Raw genomic sequence first — 19,054 nt, forward strand, 5'->3', positions numbered from 1 at the left:
AGGATTTGCTTAACAGGAGATAGCTGGCCTTTACTGGAAGTAATTTTATACTTTTAATTTTGTATACTTTAAGAGGTTCCTCCACATTGTATAAGCTTCAGGCCCATGAAACCTGCATCTACTCCTGCCTACAAGGCTACTTCCTGGGATCTCATGCTGTGTTAGGAGAATGGTGGTGACATTGAGAATAAATTCCCAGTACATATCAATAGTAACCTGTCCACATATCAATTCCCATAGCATTCCAAAAAGCTGATGCAGAGGGACTTCAGACCAGCATGGTTCTGTCTGTTAATATCTGGCAGAGGAGATCATTTTTCCCCCCATCCTGCTTTGAACTTCTGCAGCATTTTGTGGTCTTCTAGATTTGCTGCACTTCAAACAGGGACAACTCTTCATTTTGGTCCAGCTATCTCATTTTGTCATGCAAAAAATTAGGTCCAAAAACGGGCAGCACCTCATGTAAAATATTAGTGATGATTGGGGGAGTAGAGGCAGACCCAGGTGTCCTGAAGCCCTATCCAGTCACATTATTTGGAGCACTACCATGCCCATCACAGCACTTACCTTACTCTATTTTTTATTATGGTCAATTATAGACCATACACCATTTCTCAAAGTTTTCCTCTGAGGTTTTCAGGTCTCAGCTCTAATATCAACACCTCAGAGAGTCCTTTCTTGAACCTTCAATTGAAAGAAGTTCTCCTAAGCACTTTCCATTCATGTCCCTCTGTTTTACTGCTTTTATGATATTTACTATATGAAATTACCTACTTTATTCTTGTTTATTGGTTTATACCCCACTTAGTAGAATGTAAGTTCCATTAGGTCAAGAGTCCTCTCTGTCTTATATACCATATCCATACCATATAGACCAGAGCCAGGATTTAAGTAGTTGTTGAAGAAAGTATCAATATTTGTTGACCGAATGAACTAGAAAATGAATGAATGAAGGTACTGCTAATGGTAGAGGGAAATTCATGGCTTTCCCCAGATCCTGGGGATGAGGCTTACCACAAGTGTAAACTTTCTTTGGCATATTTTAACCTTGACAGTTATTTCAAATTTTTCATTTAAATTATACGTTCAGGTCCATAAAAGTAGTTACTATCATGTAGTTTAGGGGAACCCATTAGTTATGTCTTTTGGTGGAGGAAAAATAAAAGACATCCATCTAAACAACTCTTCTATGAAGTGGCGCTTAGTGCATTTTTTTTTCAGTCTTTTTACAAATGAGCCAACGGGGGGTTGGTGTTTAAGTAATCACCCATAAAGTTGTAAATGGGAATTTCACCCTTAAAATGAAATACAGCCAATACCTTTCTCCTCTAACTATATAAAACTTTTGGAAGTTGGAGACAAGACTATAACCTTCTGGCTTGTGTGTTTATTCTCTTTCTCTTCTAATTAGTAAACATGGCCATTAGGTGGATCATGAATGAATATACTCTCAGAACCTTTTAGAAACATTCTGTATTATTTTCACTAAGCAGCCCTCTGTGTTGTCCAAATTTTTTTTGCCATGTGATATTACCTATTAATTTTTTTTTAATTTTCAAAGAATCACTCAGTGTTTGATGATGTGCCTATGTATTCATTGACAAGGAAAGCAATTCAAGATAAATTTTGAGATTAAAACACAATTCCATCTATATGTAAATATACACATTTAGATAGATGACGATTTTAAACAAAGTAACTAATGACTTCTCTGGAGACAATTTTTCTTTTTTGCTTCTATGTATTGTCTAAATTTTCTGCATTGGACATGCAGTTACTTATATAACAGTGAGAATCACTCAAAATGTTTTTCATTCTACGCCATAATATATGTATTTGTTTACAAAATAACATTCCTTTTCCTCATATTAACCTTGCTATAGCTCAGTAGAAGCTCCCTTAGGGGCAGGAAAAGGAAAAAAAAAAAGTACAAATGCTAATGTTCACTTTAGTGACAGGTTTGTAGGAGGAAAATATTGAAAAGTCAATTATTTGGATAATCCATGGCTTTCAGTTGTTTACACTCTCCTCTGCTACTAGTTCCACTCAGAATTGGAAGCTGAGTAAATGAAATTTGGCAGTGTGCAGTCTGTGCCTGAGGTTCAGATTTTTAGGTCTTCCTCCTAAAGGTGAGATTTCCTCTTTCAGGGAAATGCTTGAAAAATGTTTGCTGTCAAGTGATGTGACGGTAGTTTGGTAGCAGGCAATTTGTTGCAATGGTTTGGGATTGAAGAGACCGTGTAGGTAAGTTCTTTTGCATGAGCTCTTCAACCCACTGGAGGATGTACAATATACGAACAGGATTGTCCCACTCTTCTTTATAGGCGCCGGGATACTGCGGGCAACATTTTGAAATTATTGGATTAGCTACCAGCCTTTGGATAAAGACATCTCCTTCACCAAAGACTTAGGGAGAAATAGCATGAGGCACAGTTTTAATATTTTCATCTTTTCAAAATGGACCAAGAAATGCTTCCCTTACGACTTTCTCCCGCCACAAAGTTCAAATAAAGAGCGGTAAAACCCTTCTTCCGCTTTTCTCTGCGGGCGAGAGTTGACGGACGTAGGTTTCTACCAATTGTACTAGGCCTCCTCGAGCGTGGTCCCGCCTAGTCCGTTTACGAAGGATCAGCCAGTGAGAGCGCCGCTGTTTCAGCCAGGGGCGACCAAAGAAAGAAGAAGAGAGGGTATTGGCCGCCGACTGGGACTGCTGCCCAATAGGAGCAGGCCGAGCCCGCAACTCGGGCTGGCGGATTGAGCTGCTCCGGAAGTGGGTGTTGGCGCCAGTCCGGCGAGAGGTTTCCTTAGGAGACGGCAGTTGCTGCGGCGGTCCCGCGAGTCTGACCGCGTCTTTCCGGCTTCAGGTGAGGTGGGTGCTTGCCTCTTCCCAGACCTTGGGCCTCTGCTCCGGGATGACTTCCCGGGCTGGGTCCATGGACGCGGGGCCCCGGGACGCCCCACGAGATGGGCTGCGGGGTTGCTGGTGAGGGTGGGGGCGGGGAAGGCAGGAACATCGGGGATCCCGGAAGGAGCCGACTTCGCCGCGGGGCCGGAGTCAAAGGTCCCGGGTTGCTCTCCAGGCAGCCGAGCCTCAGACTCATCATCTGCAAATAACTGCCGTCCCGTGGAGCGCCCTCTACTTGCATCACTTTCAAGTTGAACGAAGGACCTATTCTATCCAACTTTACCTCACAGCAACACTGTGACGTAAACACTTTTATTATCCCCATTTTACAGAGGAGCAAGTCGAATAGGGAACCTCCTAAGGTCCCAGAGGTAGGATGTGACAGCAGGGATTTGAACCCAGGTCGGCACGACTCCCCGCCGGCGCCTCTTATTCTTTTAACTGGGAGCCATCATCCCGCCTGGAGCGGACTTTGGTTGAAATCTGAGTGACAAAGCTTGGAAAGATTACGGGAGGCCTAGGACCAGGCTGCTCACGGCCTGGGTGAGCGGGGGTTGCAGCCGACGCACCGCTGCTCAGCCCCAGGCCAGGAGGGATTTGTGTTTCCCCACGTTGATTGGGAAGCTTTGCTCCAGGATGACGCTGGTTAGAGAACTTTCTGCCGGGATGAACATGTTCTGTATCTCTCCTGTCTCTCTCTGTCAATATCGGGTGCTAATATGTTCTTAGTTGTTGGGGGATTTTTGGTTGGTTTTGTGTTTTTAGGTGGACGGTGGGTAATTAAATATTTAGCATCTGCTCTGTACTTTTTGCTGTGTAGGATACACCGATGAATCAGGTTTGGATTCGGCTCTGGGCCTTTCACGTCTTATCAGAACTGGTTTTTCTCTAATCAGATCTGGCATATGATGGGAAGAAATTTCACTTTTTAATATTTAACCATACTGAGAAGTGCACAGAATAATTTTTAAAAGACCCGTGCATTCACCACCCAGATCTAGCAAATCTTGGCTTTGACTTTTTGATAGAATTCTTTTTTTTTTTTCCCTTAAAAAAAAATTCTATATTCAAAGCCTCATGTGTACCTCTGCACCCTTCCTCTCCTGAATTTGGTATTTTTCATGCCTGGGCTTGTTTTATACTATCTTATATCTATAAATCCATATAGTAGTGTGGTTTTGCATATTTTATAAGTGTCCTAAAATTGGAATTAATAATGGAGGTTGTTCTGTAACTGATATAATTTTTGAGGAAATTTACCGTGTTGGGGTTCTTAGAAGAGAGTTTATGGTTACATCTTGACCAGAGGTTTTGTTTCACTTTCTTCTCCATTTTGAGTTCTCTCATTCTTTTTTTTTTTTTTTTTTAATTAATTAATTAATTTATTTTTATGGCTGTGTTGGGTCTTCGTTTCTGTGCGAGGGCTTTCTCTAGTTGTGGCAAGTGGGGGGCACTCTTCATCGCGGTGCGCGGGCCTCTCACTATCGCGGCCTCTCTTATTGCGGAGCACAGGCTCCAGACGCGCAGGCTCAGTAGTTGTGGCTCACGGGCCTAGCTGCTCCGCGGCATGTGGGATCTTCCCAGACCAGGGCTCGAACCTGTGTCCCCTGCATTGGCAGGCAGACTCTCAACCACTGTGCCACCAGGGAAGCCCGTTCTCTCATTCTTGTACTTCAGTTAATCAAGTATTCTAGCTTGAGCTTTTAATATTATTATTATTTTTTAACTGTCTTTTGTTTTCTGAAAGAGTTACTCAGGTTTATCTTCCAGTCCTTCTATTAAAGCATTTACTTTGGCTGTAAATTTTCTTTTCTAAGAGCTCTTTCTTGTTTTCTGATTTAATCTTTTTTCCCTTGGCATTCTTTTAAGTTTGGATTTGTTTCTTTCTTTATTTACTTATTTCTGTTTCTTGCATTGTATTCCTTTCTTTTCTCCGAGTTTCTTCTCTTTGTCTGCTTTGGTCTCTTTCTCATGTTGGAGGCTTTTCTTGAATGTCAGTTGTTCTTTGGCTATTTGTTCATTTTGAGGAGAGACCCCCAGAAAACTGATTGGAAGCTCTGTATGAACGACTGAACCTTACCAACCAATGGACTTTTACTGTTAGATGTACGGGCAGAGACCCAGCCATTTTCTTGAGGGTCAGAGCTGTCAGTATTTATAGATCTTTCCTCTTGAGCTGGTTTTCTCTAGGGAACAATCCTGTAATCTCCTGCCTTGAGGCATAGAGAATGTATGTAAACCAGAATATTGCGTTCTGGATTTGTGCAGCCGGGGAGAAGGGTTGGAAGTGTCTCACACTTGTGAAAGTTTGTAGACTTTCACTTAACTCTTTGTTTTCACTGCTGGTCTTAAGTCTGTCTGGTTCAAACCTCCAGTTGTCTGCAGCATAGGGGGAGGGGTTTTTTGATTGTTTGCCTGAGGGACAGATTAACTACTTTCACAGCCTTTCCATCTCCGTCTTACAATGCTGTCTTCTTTGGTACGTGGTTTTTACAGTCCCCTCAGTGGAAATTAGCTTGCTTCTTAACAGCACACAGTCCTACCAGTTATCAGTCCGAAAAACTGATTTGTGTGTCTCATACTCTCTTTGCCTTGTACTTGTGGATCCACTACTTTCAGTAGTTCAGTCCTCTTAGTTTATCGATCTATTTTTAAAATTAATTAATTAATTTTTTATTTATTTATCCTGTGCGCGGGCTTTTCTCTAGTTGCAACGAGCGGGGTCTACTCTTGGTTGCGGTGCACGGGCTTCTCATCATGGCGGCTTCTCTTGTTGCAGAGCACGGGCTCTAGGCACGTGGGCTTCAGTAGTTGCAGCATGTGGTCCCTAGAGCGCATGGGCTTCAGTAGTTGCAGCACACGGGCTTCAGTCCTTGTGGCTTGCGGCCTCTAGAGCACAGACTCAGTAGTTGTGGCGCATGGGCTTAGTTGCTCTGCAGCATGTGGGATCTTCCTGGACCGGGGATCAAACCTGTGTCTCCTGCGTTAGCAGGCGTATTCTTAACCACTGTGCCACCAGGGAAGTCCCTAGATCTATTTTAAAGGATAGTGCTGTGATCACATGACTTCATGTTTTCAAAGGGCAAACAGGAAAACTGGTTATAAGTACTTATTTTGGAAAAAAAAAAATCGAACAAAATCATCTCTTTAAGTTTCCCAGTTTTGCCAAGAATGATCTTAAACAGAAATATTAAAGAACAGATATGATTAGATAAAACATGTCTTATAGCTGATATATTTTACTAATACTTACAAATATTGTTTTCTCAGTGATGGCTCATGAAGCAGTGAAATATGATCTTCAGGTGCAGTTAGATCATGGTGCTGCACAACAGCCTGCTCCTCCTGAAGTGGTCAGTGGCCAAGGGGGACCACCCCTGCTCCAGCCTTCTCATACTGAGGTGGTCAGCAGCCAGGAAGGACCACCCCTGTTTGAGCCTGCACCTGCTGCAGTGGTCAGCAGCCAAGGGGGACCACCCCTGCTCCAGCCCTCTCCTGATGAAGTGGTCAGCAGCCAAGAGGGACTGCCCCTGCTTCAGCCTGCTCCACAGGTGTCCATTGATGTGACAGAGGAGCTCCCAGGAGAAGAGACTGTGGAGAACATCAATCCAGGAGTTTCAGAGGAACGTAGGCAGGAATCTGGTGCTAACCACACTGCCCAAGTATCTTCATTGGATTCAACGAACGGCTTCATCAATGGGCTGCGGAGACTTCATGGCATGCTGGAAATCCTGAGACCAACTTTGGAACACAGGGTGGGGCCAGTGAGAACTAGGAGGAGGAGGAGTTCTGCTTCACAGAGGGCAAGAGCTGGAGGGTCTCACAGGACAAACAATGCCAGGTAAATATATGTATAAACAGTAGGATTAGTGCCAGATTGGGAATTATGAACCTTAGGCCCTGATCGTAGCCCCAGTGCTGCCAAGAATTGGCATTGTGACTTGGCAAGTCAGGTGACCTTTCTGAACCCCCATTACCTCATAAGTCAGATGAAAATAAAAGTGCTTGCCTTATTTACTTCACAAAGTAATGGAGGGGATAAGTTACACTGATATGTTTTGAAAACTCGGTGGTAGTTTGTTGGCAGCGTTTTCTGTAGAGGCTGGCTTTTCTTTAGATCGTTTGTCTCTTGTACATTAAAAAAATATTTAACTTTCAAGGCTACTCCACTCGCCCAAGTTTCATTGTTCTCCACTTAGTGGTGCAGTAGATTTCAGAAGATGGGCAGGCTGGATTTAGAGAAGCCTTGTGAAAAGTAGAGTGTGAATTAATTTAGAGCTTATCTGACTAAGTGAGAAACATTCTAGCCCTCCTCACCTGATACTGTGTTGTAGAGTTAAAAATAATTTTCTTCCATAGGTTTTGGTTTGAATTTGCCTCTTGAAGGGCTTAGCTGTCAAGTCTTTGTGACAGAGTTATTAAGAAGAATAACAATTGTCTATGCCTTACCTGTTTTTTAACTTCCTCCAGCTTTTTTTGAAATACTTTGTTTCACATTTGGGCTTCTAAGTACCTTCATAATGTTGAAAGAGATTGAATTCAACCCTTTCATTTTAAATATGAAGGAAACTTGGACCCTGAGAGAGTGGTTTGTTCAGGGTCTCATAGAGACAGCACGGAGGAGGTTAGAGCTGGCTTCAGTCAGACCTATTTGTTTTCTAACACTGAAAATAATGAGGTGACAATAAAAAGTGGTAGCTGGGCCGTCTATTACTTATGTTTTACAAATGAGGAAGATGATGGGGTGATTTGTGTTTTGACTGGGATAACTCTGGAACTGGACTGTACCTTCTGATTCTGGATTTCAGCATCCTTTTCCATGGATCCTGCTGATTACTGTATCAGGGCCTGCTATTACTGTGGCTTCAGTCTCTGTAATGCCTGGTCACTGCTGGATGTGATCCATCAGGGGTGAGAGGTGCCCAGTTCTGTGTTGACAAGAGTTGCAAATGCATGCCACTCTGTTATTTTAAGATGCCGTTTACTCGGATTTTGAAAGCAAAGTAGGATTTCATACATTTGTGTCATAGGTGAAGGTACCGTGTAGTGCAATTTGGGGACCCTGCTGAAGTAAGGGGGCTGCGAGTTGAGAGTGGTGTCCCCAAGAACTGTCAAGAGGCCTCTTGCAGCAGTCCTCACGCTTGGTTGTTCATCCACTCATGAGCAGGCGGGAGTGGAGATTGCTCTTGGTTGGGGACTTTTGTGTTAACCAGTTCGCGGGAGAGTGACACTTATAAACCAGGTGCCGATTTACAGAGAAAATTAGAAACACCACAGAGACCAAATTCTCTTGTTGGCATATGGTCAGCATGACTCTCCTAGGGGATGCTGCCACACAGAAGCCAGACTCTCATCAGAAAATAGCTTGATGTGTGTGGAATCTCTGCTCAGGGACTGAGCTACAGAATTTAGATGTTAACTGATGCCAGTGAAGCCATTTGACTGACGGTCATATGTTTGTCTCCACAAAGAGAATAAACCTTAAAGGCGAGGGATTATGCAGTTCAGTGGAGAGAACATGGATTCTGGAGCCAGATAAATGTGGCGTTAAAATTTTTTTCCTTTAAATTGTGTTGTAAACAAATTCCACACCAAATTCACATAAAAGTCTGAGCTTTTCCAGGACTCATTGCTTATACCTTCTGAATTTCTTGAGGTGAGTTTCTCATTATGGTGTTTGGCACTACTCACCTGACAGACCATTCCTGGGCCAGGTGCTGAGAGCCTGGGCCAAGGTGAGCAGCTTTTGCCTCAGACTCCACCAAGAAGCCAAAATTGGGGAAACCTGCATAGTGGGATATTTTTCCCCAACTACTTCTCAGCCAAGGTCACAAACTCCTCTCCCGTTTCTCTGTGTGAGGCTGCTTGATTCTGACAGCCAGCATCATCACGTATTCATCAAATACTTGTAACACTCCACTATGTGGGACTGAACTTTTGCCTTGGAGATACATTGGTGAACAGGACAGATCAGGGTACCTTTTCTCTTGGAGCTTATGGAATCTAGGACTACAGAGGGTAAGCAAGGGGCAAGAACTTACTATACTGTTATTTAATGCAGAGATGATAAGTGCAGGAAAAAAGGAGAATTTCTTGGGTTCCAAGACTGTACTCCTAGCACTGCCTCCCAGTTGCTCTTCATAGTTTCTCTTTCATATGTCCCCACCTGACCTTGGAAATGCCTAGTTTGCTATGTAAAAGCAATATTGATGAGTGATTTCTTAAAAAATAGTCAATCACTTAATTTTTTACTGGTTTCTATGCAGAATGCTATTGATATGCATGTAATAGCCTAACTTTATTATGTATTTCATTTGGTTAAAATGTTCTTAGGAAATACTGTTCTTACATTCTTATTCTCATGAGTAGCTATAGCTGCTGTTCATGCACAGTTCATAAAATAAGTTTGTAAGCTTGGTTAGCATTTTTTTTGAAAAGGAAACCTGAGTGACATCAGTGAAAACGGCAGAGTAAGGACCTCAGAAAATTCTCTCCATAAAATCATTGAAACAACTGGCAACATTTATCAAAATCAACTTTTTCAGTACTCTGGAAATTAACCAAATACTTGTAGCAATTCAGTGAGTGATTCATAAAGAAAACCAGCTGAATCTCAGTAAGAACTGTGAGCTTTGTGGCATTCCCTATTCCCATCCCTCTCTTCAGCTTCATAGTAGTCTTTTTTTTTTTTTTTTTAATATTTATTTATTTATTTGGCTGCATCGGGTCTTAGTTGCAGCATGTGGGATCTTTCATTGCGGCACGCGGGCTTCGTTGCCCCACAGCATGTGGGATCTTAGTTCCCCGACCAGGGATCGAACCCATGCTCCCTGCATTAGAAGGCTGATTCTTAACCACTACTATGGAGGGACTTACTATGAAGTCCCTCCATAGTAGTCTTGAAAACTAAATGCCTGCAATCACAATGAAAAGGCAGCAGCCTGGAAGCAACTAGAGAGAGTAGAATGGAATTGGAGGTCCTTCAAAGCCTCATCCCCAGAGAATTCTCTTTCTTTGACCTGTTTGTTGGTTTCCTGGAAGATCCCACTTGAAAGGCAATCCCTGGCTTGTCCAGTTCGAAAATTCTAAAGCCTTTTCCCCAGGGTCTGCCTGTGGCAGTGGATGACCATTGGGGCAAACATTAGACTAACCAAAAAGCTTAAAAGGAAAAGGTGGAGAATGAGATCTTCCTATGGGGTTTTGAAAAGTTCTGACATATTCCTGGGAATCTAGAAGGCCACATACATGCCCAGGGCTGTGTGCAGCTGGGCCCACAATCAGGAAAGACCTAGGAAGGCACTAAGCTCTCAACTCTGGCTGACCTTGAGGCTCTGCGTAAGCAGGAAATGAAGGCTAAGGCAGAGTTGTCACCTGCCTGGCTGATTATTGATGACGTGTCCCAACACACACATCAAGTCCCTCAGCAAAGACTGGGAGGTAGATACTGATTCCAAGTGTTTAAGGAAATCTCTATCTAGTCATGAACTGAACACCAGGCTAACCAAACAGAAACTTCAGTGGCCACACACAACAAAGAATGCAAACTTTATAGAATTACTTCAGAAAAGTCACTAAACCAATAGTAATAGCTATAAGAAATAGCAACAACAACAAACCCTGGGAATGGGTGAAATCTCATTTCCAGAGTTACCACATTATATTATTTGAAACGTCCAGTTTTCAAGAAAAAATAAGACATGTAAAGAAAGTATAACCAATACACAGGAAGAAAAAATAGAAACTGTACATGAAGAAGCCAAGATGTTGGACTTACTAGACCAACTTTAAATCTGCTATTTAAATATATTCAAAGAACTAAAGCAAAGTATAAAACAACAAAATAGACAATATCAATAAAGAGACTGAAGTTATAAACTGTACAAAATAGAACTACTGGAGTTGACACAGTAAATGGAAAAAAATCACTAGAGAGCTCAACAGCAGGTTTGAGCAGGCAAAAGAGAGAACTTTTGTCCTTCTTTGACGTTTTTGACTTGAAAAGTGGCTTAAAATAAGAGGTGAGACAATGATGACCATAGCCAGGCTTCATACCTTCAAAAGACCTTGGTCTTAGTAGCTGCAGCAGCAGAATCCCATGAGGCCATATTTGATCAATAGGGCCCTTTTTTGTCTTGCCCACTCTCTTTTCAACCCCCTGATATCAGCAGACAAATTGCTGAGTCAGCCCTCCCTCCCTCCCTCCCTTTCTTCCTTTATATTAATGAGTCATGCCTTTAAAAGGTATTGACAAAAGAAATGCCAGTAAAGTAGGATTAGCTTTTAGCAGAGGGGTCAGGCTTCAGTGTGGGCTAATGGAATACTTGAGTTGAAAGAGCATGTCTAGTCCAGTCAGCACCTGCCTGAATCTCTATTCCTACTTCAGCGTTCAAAGGCAGCATTTAATGGCCTGGTGATGCGTTAAAATGACTAGGATTTACCTCCAAAATACTGTGGGTTATTCTTGTGATGATGGTATGTTGTACAAGAATTTTGTTGTCTTTCTGCATATATAGGTTGAGAACACCGTTGGATGCTTACTTTCAAGTGAGCAGGACGCAGCCTTATTCGCCAGCCACCTCTTATGATTCAGAGACTAGGAATCCTGTTTCTGAAGACTTGCAGGTATCAGGTAGTTCTGACAGTGACAGCTCCACAGAGTATGAAGAGGGAGTTGTCCAGGCAGAGGAACCTGGAGCTGTTGTTTTAGAAGGTGAGTGTTTTATCCAGATGTGATTCACAAGGTCAACATCCAGAAAGCTTAGACTCCAGAAGGCTAGAAACTCTAGACTTGTGTTTTGATACTTTCCCTTTTCACCCCAGATGTCATAGATTAATGCTTTATAGTGCAGAGCTTTCACTGGCCATAACTATATAGAGAGGATTTGATCTGGCTTGCAATTTAATGTGATTTGTGACCCATTGAGTTGGTCACTTTATAATGGCATTTTACATTCCCTTTCGTTTTCTTAGACAATTGAGAAGGAAGTAGATTATTTAAAAGAAAAGCTTCATAAATTCAGCACCCTGTCTAGTCCGGTACTTTTTAAGTCCTAGTGTAATGTTACGTGTTGTGCAAGTGGAACTTTATTTAACAGTAGATGGGCAGAGACCCTTAAGCATATGCTTGTATTAAAAAACTCTCTGGGGACTTCCCTGGTGGTGCAGTGGATAAGAATCCGCCTGCCAACGCAGGGGACATGGGTTCAAGCCCTGGTCCGGGAAGATCCCACATGCCGCGGAGCAACTAAGCCCGTGTGCCACAACTACTGAGCCTGTGCTCTAGAGCCCGCGAGCCACAACTACTGAGCCCGCGTGCTACAACTACTGAAGCCCGCGAGCCTAGAGCCCGTGCTCCGCAACAAGAGAAGCCACGGCGATGAGAAGCCCGCACACCGCAACGAAGAGTAGCCCCCGCTCGTTGCAACTAGAGAAAGCCCATGCGCAGCAATGAAGACCCAACACAGCCAAAAATAAATAAATTTATAAAAAAAAAAAAAAAAAAAAGAATCTGCCTGCCAATGCAGGGGACACGGGTTCGATCCCTGGTCTGGGAGAATCCCACGTACTGTGGAGCAACTAAGCCCACGAGCCACAACTACTGAAGCCCACACGCTAGAGCCTGTGCTCCGCAACAAGGAAAGCCACCACAAGGAGAAGCCTGCGCACCACAATGAAGAGTAGTCCCCAGTCGCCACAACTAGAGAAAGCCCGTGCGGAGCAACAAAGACCCAACGCAGCCAAAAATAAATAAAATTAAATCTTTACCCAAAAACCAAAAAACCTATCTGATACCCTACACTGTGGTCTTCTCACACTAAAGGGAACCAAGGCTTGGAGAAATGGCTTTCCAGGTCTGTGATAGGAAGTATACAAGATGGGCCTAGGGCATTTTATTGTGCTGGAAAGCAAGGAAGCCGTCTGAGTCTTACAGAGTTACGTCAGTAGGCACAGGCACAACCTTGAAAGAGATCCTACTGGCCTAAGTTGGGACAGTTTGAACATTAAAAAGAATAATGAATGTATTCTTAGATTACAGATTGAAATACATCAAATCTGTGTGAATCTATAAATTCATAATTGTGCACTTTTTAAAAAAAAAAAACCTTACTTATCACCATCATAAGTTATTAGAGTCCTAACTCATTGCTCTGAAAACTCTTGAATAAAGGATTAAGCATTTATCCTGCCTTTCCTATATGAACTGTATTCAGGAAACCAAATAGTTGATGGAGAAGGTCTTTTAAGTGTTTGTTTTTAACACTTTTTTTTTAGAGTAGTTTATGGTTCACAACAAAACTGAAAGGAAGGTAGAGAGATCTCCCTTATACACCTGCCCCCCTCCCTCCCCCACACATACATGCATTGCCTCCCCATTATTGGCATCATTCACCAGAATGGTGCATTAGTTACACACTGTAATCACTCAAAGTGTTTGGTTTTACCTTAGGGTTTACTGTTGGTGTTGCACATTCTATAAGTTTGGACAAATGTATAATGACATACATCCATCATTATAATATCATGTACAGTATTTTCAGTGCCCTAAAGATTCTCTATGCTCTGCCTATTCTTCCCTTCCATGCACCCCCTAAGGAAGTTCTTTTTAATAGAAAAATTCCAGCTAGTAATTGTAGCATGAATGATAGGGGGAAAAAATTATCATTTTGTGGCTCCTAATGAATTGATGTATCTAGTCAAAGATCATCAGTGACTCTTAAAACCATTAGGTTGGAAGGTTGGTGGGAGTCTTTTTAATAGAGGGACCAGGCTGACACCACCGGAACCCATTTATCAATCTTAGCATTTCAGAAAGTGAAACCATATGCCTCTTGATGTGCTGCAATCAGAAATGTCCAGGGCTTCCCTGGTGGCACAGTGGTTAACAATCCACCTGCCAATGCAGGGTACACGGGTTCAATCCCTGGTCCGGGAAGATCCCACATGCTGCAGAGCAACTAAGCCTGTGCGCCACAACTACTGAGCCTGCGCTCTAGAGCCCGTGTGCCACAACTACTGAAGCCCACACACCTAGAGCCCGTGCTCTGCAACAAGAGAAGCCACCGCAATGAGAAGCCCACGCATCACAACGAAGGGTAGCCCCCGCTCTCCACAACTAGAGAAAGCCCGTGTGCAGCGACAAAGACCCAACACAGCCAAAAATAAATAAATTAATAAATTAATTAATTTAAAGAAAATGTCCACACCACCTAGCAAGTACTGTTGCCCCCCATAAAAACCCTGAATGACCTTGAGATTCTAGATATAATAAACAGTTTAGGCAGTTTACAGGAAGGAAATAAAGGAACAAGGTGAGCGATAACTCAAAAATGCAGTCATTCAAATCTAAAATGTAAGACATTCTACAAATGGAACATCTAGGAAAAGGCCTATACATATCTGAAAATCTAATATGTTGTAAAGGGAATATCTCATATCAGTGGGGGAAAAAATAGACTTATAATTAATATTATTGTTAAAACCGGATAGCTGGGCTTCCCTGGTGGTGCAGTGGTTGAGAATCTGCCTGCCAATGCAGGGGACACGGGTTTGAGCCCTGGTCTGGGAAGATCCCACGTGCCGTGGAGCAACTAGGCCCGTGAGCCACAACTACTGAGCCTGCGCATCTGGAACTTGTGCTCTGCGACAGTGAGAGGCCCGCGCACCACGCTGAAGAGTGGCCCCCACTCGCCGCAACTAGAGAAAGCCCTCGCGCAGAAATGAAGACCCAACACAGCTATAAGTAAATAAATAAATAAAATTTTTTTAAGCAAAGTGTTACTCTTTTAAAAAAAAAAAAAACAACTGGAAAACAAATTTGGGTTCGTTCCTCATACTATAAACCAGGATATAAGAGGTCAGAGATCTAGTGTGGAAAATGAAACCGTTTAGCATTAGAGGAATACATGAGTGATAAAATCTAGGAGTAAGGAGTACTTCAAAATATAGAAGAAATATAAGAAAATTACATAAAATTTTAAAAAAAATTATGACAGTAAGCCAGCATAGATGCTTTGTTTCCACTTATGTAAAATGTCCAGAAAAGACAAATCTATAGAGACAAAGTAGATTAGTGGTTGCGTAAGGGCTGCTGGTACAAATGGGGAATGATTCTAAATTGGTGTGATGCATATTTTGGGGGTGATAGAAATGTTTTAAAATTGGATTGTGGTAATGGTTTTACAACTCTGTAAATAAGTTTAAAAATATCTTGAGGAAGTAGTTGGTCAAATCTAGGATGTAGGACATTTCACAGGACCAATGACCAGATTTCTCCAACAAATCAGTGACAAAACAGGTGAATTTTAATTTAGAACGTCTCTTAATCAAAAGACGTCATTAAAAGAGTGAAATGGCAACCCACTGACTAGAGAGAACATTCCTAATACATATATCCAGAAAAGGGCTTATATCTAGAATACATAAGTAACTTCTACAACCTTATAGAAAAATGGGCCGAAGATTTGCAAAGATACTTCCAAAACAAGATAGCTAAATGGCCAATAAATATATACAGAGACTTGATTAGTCATCAGGGAAATACAGAGTAAAACCACAGTGTGGTAACTGATATGCACCCACTGCAACAGCTAAAATTTAAAAGATTGACAATATCAAGTATTGGGAAGGATATAAAGCAACCAGACCTCTCACACAGTACTGGTGGGAGTGTAAATTTTTTTTTTTTTTTAATGCTGCGTATAAGAGGTTCACTTTATTTATTTTTTTATTGAAGTATAGTTGATTTACAATGTTTTGTTAATTTCTGCTGTACAGCAAAGAGATTCAGTTATACATATATATATGTATATTCTTTTTTTATATATTCTTTTCCATTATGGTTTATCATAGGATATTTATTTATTTATTTATTTTTGGCTGTGTTGGGTCTTTGTTGCTGCACGTGGGCTTTCTCTAGTTGCGGTGCGTGGGCTTCTCATTGCTGAGAATGGGCTCTAAGCGTGTGGGCTTCAGTAGTTGTGGCACGTGGGCCAGTAGTTGTGGCACATGGGCTTTGTTGCTCCGTGGCATGTGGGATCCTCCCAGACCAGGGATTGAACCCATGTCCCCTGCATTGGTAGGCAGATCCTTAACCACTGCGCCACCAGGGAGGTCCCTCTTCTGCCCATTTTTTGATTGGGTTGTTTTTTTGTTGTTGAGTTGTATGAGCTGTTTGTATATTTTGGAAATTAAGCCCACGTTGGTCGCATCTTTTGCAAATATTTTCTCCCATTCTGTAGGTTGTCTTTTCATTTTGCTTATGGTTTCCTTTGCTGTGCAGAAGCTTGTAAGTTTGATTAGGTCCCATTTATTTATTTTTGTTTTTATTTCTATTGCTTTGGGAGACTGACCTAAGACAACATTGGTATGATTTGTTTTGCCTATGATCTCTTCTTAGGAGTTTTATGGTGTCATGTTTTCTGTTTAATTCTTTGAGCCATTTTGAATTTATTTTAGTGTATGGTGAGAGGGTGTGTTCTAACTTCATTTGTTTACGTGTGGCTGTCCAACTTTCCCAACACCACTTGCAAAAGAGACTGTCTTTTTCCCATTGTATATTCTTGCCTCCTTTGTTGAAGATTAATTGACTGTAGGTGGGTGGGTTTATTTCTGGGCTCTATTTTCTGTTCCATTGATCCATATGTCTGTTTTTGTGCCAGTACCATGCTGTTTGGATTACTGTAGCTTTGTGGTATTGTCTGAAGTCTGGGAGGGTTATGCCTCCTGCTTCGTTCTTTTTCTTCAGGATTGCTTTGGCAGTTCTGGGTCTTTTATGGTTCCATATAAATTTTAGGATTATTTGTTCTAGTGCTGTGGAAAATGTCATGGGTAATTTGATAAGGATTGCATTAAATCTGTAGGTTGCTTTGGGTAGTATGGCCATTATAGCAATATTAATTCTTCCAGTCCAAGAGCATGGGATATCTTTCCATTTCTTTGAATCATCTTCAGTTTCCTTTATTAATGTTTTATAGTTCTCAGTGAATAAGTCTTTCTCCTCCTTAGTCAGGTTTATTTCTAAATATTTTATTTTGGGGGGTGTGATTTTTTTCTTTCTTCTTTTTGGCCGCACAGCATGCGGGGTCTTAGTTCCCCAACCAGGGATTGAACTCATGTCCCATGCAGTGGAAGTGCGGAGTCTTAACCATTGGACTGCCAGGGAAGTCCCTTGCGGGTGTGATTTTTAAAAGGTATTGTATTTTTACATCCCCTTTCTGATACTTCATTGTTAGTGTAAAGAAATGCAACCGATTTCTGTATGTTAATCTTGTATCCTGCTACTTTGCTGAATTCGTTTATTAGTTCTAGTAGTTTTTGTGTGGAATCCTTAAGATTTTATATACATAGTATCATATTATCTGCGTATAATGACAGTTTTACCTCTTCCCTTCCAATTTGGATACCTTTTATTTCTTTTTCTTGTCTGATTGCTGTGGCTAGGACTTCCAGTACTATGTTGAATAGAAGTGGTGAGAGTGGGCATCCTTGTCTTGTTCCAGATTTTAGCAGGAAGGCTTTCAGCTTTTCACCATTGAGTGTTATATTGTCTGTGAGTTTGTCATAAACAGACATGTTTATGACAAAAAAACGTGTTCTTTTTTGCTGTGCTACATTTACCATCTTTACTAGAACACAGTAACGTGGCCTCTGGTACATAGTGTTGCTTTTGATGTGGCATTATTTATTTTTTCTTAACATCTTTATTGGAGTATAATTGCTTTACAATGGTGTGTTAGTTTCTGCTTTATAACAAAGTAAATCAGTTATACATATACATATGTTCCCATATCTCTTCATGTTCTTGTTTTTTGAGGAAGGCATGTATTGCTTGAACTTCCCTGTAAGACCTGCTTTTGCTGCATCCCATAGATTTTGTATGGTTGTGTTTTCATTGTCATTTGTCTCAAGGTATTTTTTAATTTCCTGTTTGATTTCATTGTTGACCCATTGGTTGTCTAGTAGCATGTTGTTTAGTTTACATGTAATCGTTTTTTTCTCATTTCTTTTTCTGTGGTTGATTTCTAGTTTCATGCTGTCGTGGTCACAAAAGATGCTTGAGATAATTTCTAAAAATATCACTTAAGTCTAACAGTTCTGTTGTATCATTTAGGATCTCTGTTTGCTGTATTGATTTTCAGTCTAGAAGATCTGTTCATTGACGTGAGTGGGGTGTTAAAGTCTCCTACTATTATTGTATTCCTGTCAGTCTCTCCCTTTATGTCTGTTAATTGTGTTTTATGTATTTTGATGCTTCTATATTAGGTGCATATATGTTGACGAGTTAAAATCCTCTTCTTGTATTGATCCTTTTTATCATTAGTAGTGTCCTGTATCTTTCCTTATGGCCTTTTTCTCAAAGTCTATTTTGTCTGATATGAGTATTGCGACCCCCACTTTCTTATCATTTCCGTTAGCATGATATATCTTTTTCCATCCCCTCACTTTCAATCTGTATGTGTGCTTTGCCCTAAAGTGGGTCTCTTGTAGGCAGCATATTGTAGGCTCTTGTTTTTTTTTATCCAGTCTGCCACTCTGTGTCTTTTGATTGGAGCATTTAGTCCATTGACATTTAAAGTAATTTTTTTTTTTTAAGAAATGTACCATTTATTTATTTTTTAATGTTACAGTTTATTATTTTCTCAATTTTTAAAATTTAAAAAATTTATCTTTATTTATTTTTTTTGGCTCTGTTGGGTCTTCATTGCTGTGCACGGGCTTTCTCTAGTTGCAGCGAGTGGGGGCTACTCTTCATTGCCGTGCGCAGGCTTCTCCTTGCAGTGGCTTCTCTTGTTGTGGAGCATGGGCTCTAGACGCGCAGGCTTCAGTAGTTGCAGCACATGGGCTTAGTTGCTCTGTGGCATGTGGGATCTTCCTAGACCAGGGATCAAACCCCTGTCCCCTGCGTTGGCAGGCGGATTCTTAACTACTGCACCACCAGGGAAGTCCTTAAGGTAATTATTGATAGATACGTATTTATTGCCATTTTAAACCTTGTTTTCCCATTGATTTTATATTTCTTCTTTGTCCCTTTTTTTCTTTTTGTTTTTCCTTTTGTGGTTTGATTCTTTTTATTATTATTATTAATTTTTATTGGAGTATAGTTGATTTACAATGTTGTGTTAGTTTCTGCTGTACAGCAAAGTGAATCAG

General features: G+C 41.3%; 1 protein-coding gene across 3 annotated transcripts in view; it reads left to right on the forward strand.

Annotated features, from left to right (window-relative positions):
* Positions 1–2,776: 2,776 nt before the first annotated feature.
* Positions 2,777–19,054, forward strand: part of RFWD3 (ring finger and WD repeat domain 3) — a 42,205-nt gene continuing 25,927 nt past the window's right edge. For 2 of the 3 annotated variants that reach the window (XM_068527827.1, XM_068527829.1), the window contains exons 1-3: positions 2,785–2,864; positions 6,176–6,746; positions 11,419–11,615. In XM_068527827.1, coding sequence (XP_068383928.1) covers positions 6,178–6,746; positions 11,419–11,615 — 766 coding nt within the window. In that variant the 5' untranslated portion in view covers positions 2,785–2,864; positions 6,176–6,177. Of the gene's footprint in view, positions 2,870–6,175; positions 6,747–11,418; positions 11,616–19,054 lie in introns of all 3 variants that reach the window. The other variant, XM_068527828.1, reaches the window with a different exon arrangement.

This window comes from Eschrichtius robustus, chromosome 19 (genome assembly GCF_028021215.1).
Source record: "Eschrichtius robustus isolate mEscRob2 chromosome 19, mEscRob2.pri, whole genome shotgun sequence".
Classification (NCBI taxonomy): Eukaryota; Metazoa; Chordata; class Mammalia; order Artiodactyla; family Eschrichtiidae; genus Eschrichtius; species Eschrichtius robustus.